The 2,500-nt window shown below is 42.8% G+C and overlaps 1 protein-coding gene across 1 annotated transcript in view; it reads right to left on the bottom strand.

Annotated features, from left to right (window-relative positions):
* patj (PATJ crumbs cell polarity complex component) overlaps nt 1-2,500 on the bottom strand; it is a 116,859-nt gene that overhangs the window by 69,554 nt on the left and 44,805 nt on the right. Inside the window, exon 21 of the mRNA XM_036007708.1 lies at nt 2,291-2,345. Coding sequence (XP_035863601.1) covers nt 2,291-2,345 — 55 coding nt within the window. The remainder of the gene's footprint in view (nt 1-2,290; nt 2,346-2,500) is intronic.

The following is a 2,500-nucleotide window of genomic DNA, read 5'->3' as shown; positions in this document are numbered from 1 at the left end:
CGGATTTTTATTTTGTTTCTGTTTCTGTGTGTGTGTGTGTGTGTGTGTGTTTGTGTGTTTGTGTGTCTGTGTATGTGTGTGTGTGTGTGTGTGTGTGTGTGTGTGTGTGTGTGTGTGTGTGTGTGTTGTTTAACTATATTCGTGGGGTCCAAAAACCAGGAGTCCAGTATACTTGTGGGGTCTGCACAGCCTTGTGGGGCCAAAATGCTGGACCCCACAAGTTTAAAGGTGTGTTTGAGGGTTGAGACTTGGTTTTAGGATTAGGGTTAGAATTAGGTTATGGTTAGGGTGAGGGTAAGGGTTAAGGTTAGGCATTTAGTGGTGATGGTTAAGGTTAGGGTAAGGGGCTAGGGAATGCATTATGTCAATGACAGGTCCCCACAAAGATAGTGCCACAAACCTGTGTCTGTCTGTCTGTGTGTGTGTGTGTGTGTGTGTGTGTGTGTGTGTGTGTGTGTTTGTGTGTGTGTGTCTGTGTGTGTGCATGTGTGTGTGTGTGTGTGTGTGTGTGTGTGTGTGTGTGTGTATGTCTAATCTTTCTGTCTGAATTTAACAGACGTGGGTATAAAATGATGCACAAGTATAATATTATAAACATTCACAAAAATCATGAATTATGGATGAATTGAATTTATAAATTAAACCATTTTAATTTTTCAACACTCAGAAAATCTTCAAATTGACAGACACAACTTCTTTATTTATTGTCTGTAATTTTAAGATTTTTCCATATGTATTTTTGCCATAATTCTATTGTTGTGAATTAAGTTAATTAATTTAGTTTTATTTTGCGTGAGTGAATTTTGTTGACAGCTTTCTGAGTTCATTTATTAGACTTTAAAAAGCTCATAGTTTATTATGACCCACGTTAACCACCAGAGGGCGACGGAGGACTGAGAAACAACAGCAGGAGAAGAGAAGAGGGCAGAGTAACTAAGTACATTTACTCAAGTACAATGTTTGAGGTACTTTATTTGAGCGTTTTCATGTTTTTCTACTTTATACTAAATATATAAATATAAAAAAGAGCCAAAAACTTCAGAAAGTCTCAAATGTAGACAAGAAGTGTCAAAAATGTCAAAAACAGATAAAAAGAGACAGAGGCACACACACACACACACACACACACACACACACAGACACACACACACACACACACACACACACACACACACACAGACATACATACAGAGACGCACACAGAGACGCACACACACATACACACATACATACAGAGACGCACACACACACACACAAAGACACACATACAGAGACACACACATTCAGAGACGCACGCACGCACACACACACACACACAAACAAAGACACACACACACACACACAAAAACACAGACACATACACACACAGACACACACACACACATACAGAGACGCACACACACACACACACAGACACACACAAAAACACAGACACACAAACACAGAGACACACACACACAGAGACGCACACACACACACACACACACACACAAAAACAGGCACACACGCACATACAGAGAGACACACACACACACAGAGACACACACACACACACACACACAAACAGACACACACACGCACACAGAGACACACAGACAGACAGACACACACACACACACACGCACACAGAGACACACACACACACACACACACACAAACAGACACACACGCACACAGAGACACACAGACAGACACACACGCACACACACACACACACACAAACAGACACACACGCACACAGAGACACACACACACGCACACAGAGACACACACAGACACACACACACACAAAGACACACACACAGAGACACACAGACAGACAGACACACACACACACACACACACACACACACACACACACAGACAGACAGACACACACACACACAGAGACACACAGACAGACAGACACACACACACACACACACACACACACACACAGACAGACAGACACACACACACACACACAGAGACAGACACACACACAGAGACAGACAGACACACACACACACACACACAAACAGACACACACGCACACACAGAGACACACACACACACACACAGAGATTAATAAATGCCTGTTTTCATTCCCTAAAAGACATCAATGATATAAGTATATTATTCTGCAGAATGAGAGCTTTTACTTTTGGTTCTTTGTGTTTATATTGATGCTGATACTTTTGTACTTTTACTTCAGAAGTTCGATCATAAAGTACAAGATGTGAGTAGTTGTTGAAGCTCTGAAGAAGAGGAGGAAAAAGAGGAAGAGAAGGAGAAAGAAGAAGATACTGACTCTGTGTCCGTGTCCGTCAGAGTGAGTTCAGAGTCCGCTTCGCTGTCTCTGGAATCTGAAACACACACAAAACAAGTTATTGTTGTTGGGCGCCCGGGCGGCTCACGTGGTAAGAGCGCGCGCCCACATACAGAGGTTCAGTCCTCGACACAGTGGTCGCAGGTTCGACTCTGACCTTTGGTCTGTTGCTGCATGTCATTCCCTTCTCTC

This window comes from Sander lucioperca, chromosome 11 (genome assembly GCF_008315115.2).
Source record: "Sander lucioperca isolate FBNREF2018 chromosome 11, SLUC_FBN_1.2, whole genome shotgun sequence".
NCBI classification, from domain to species: domain Eukaryota; kingdom Metazoa; phylum Chordata; class Actinopteri; order Perciformes; family Percidae; genus Sander; species Sander lucioperca.
This window is presented reverse-complemented; position numbering and strand designations above follow the sequence as displayed.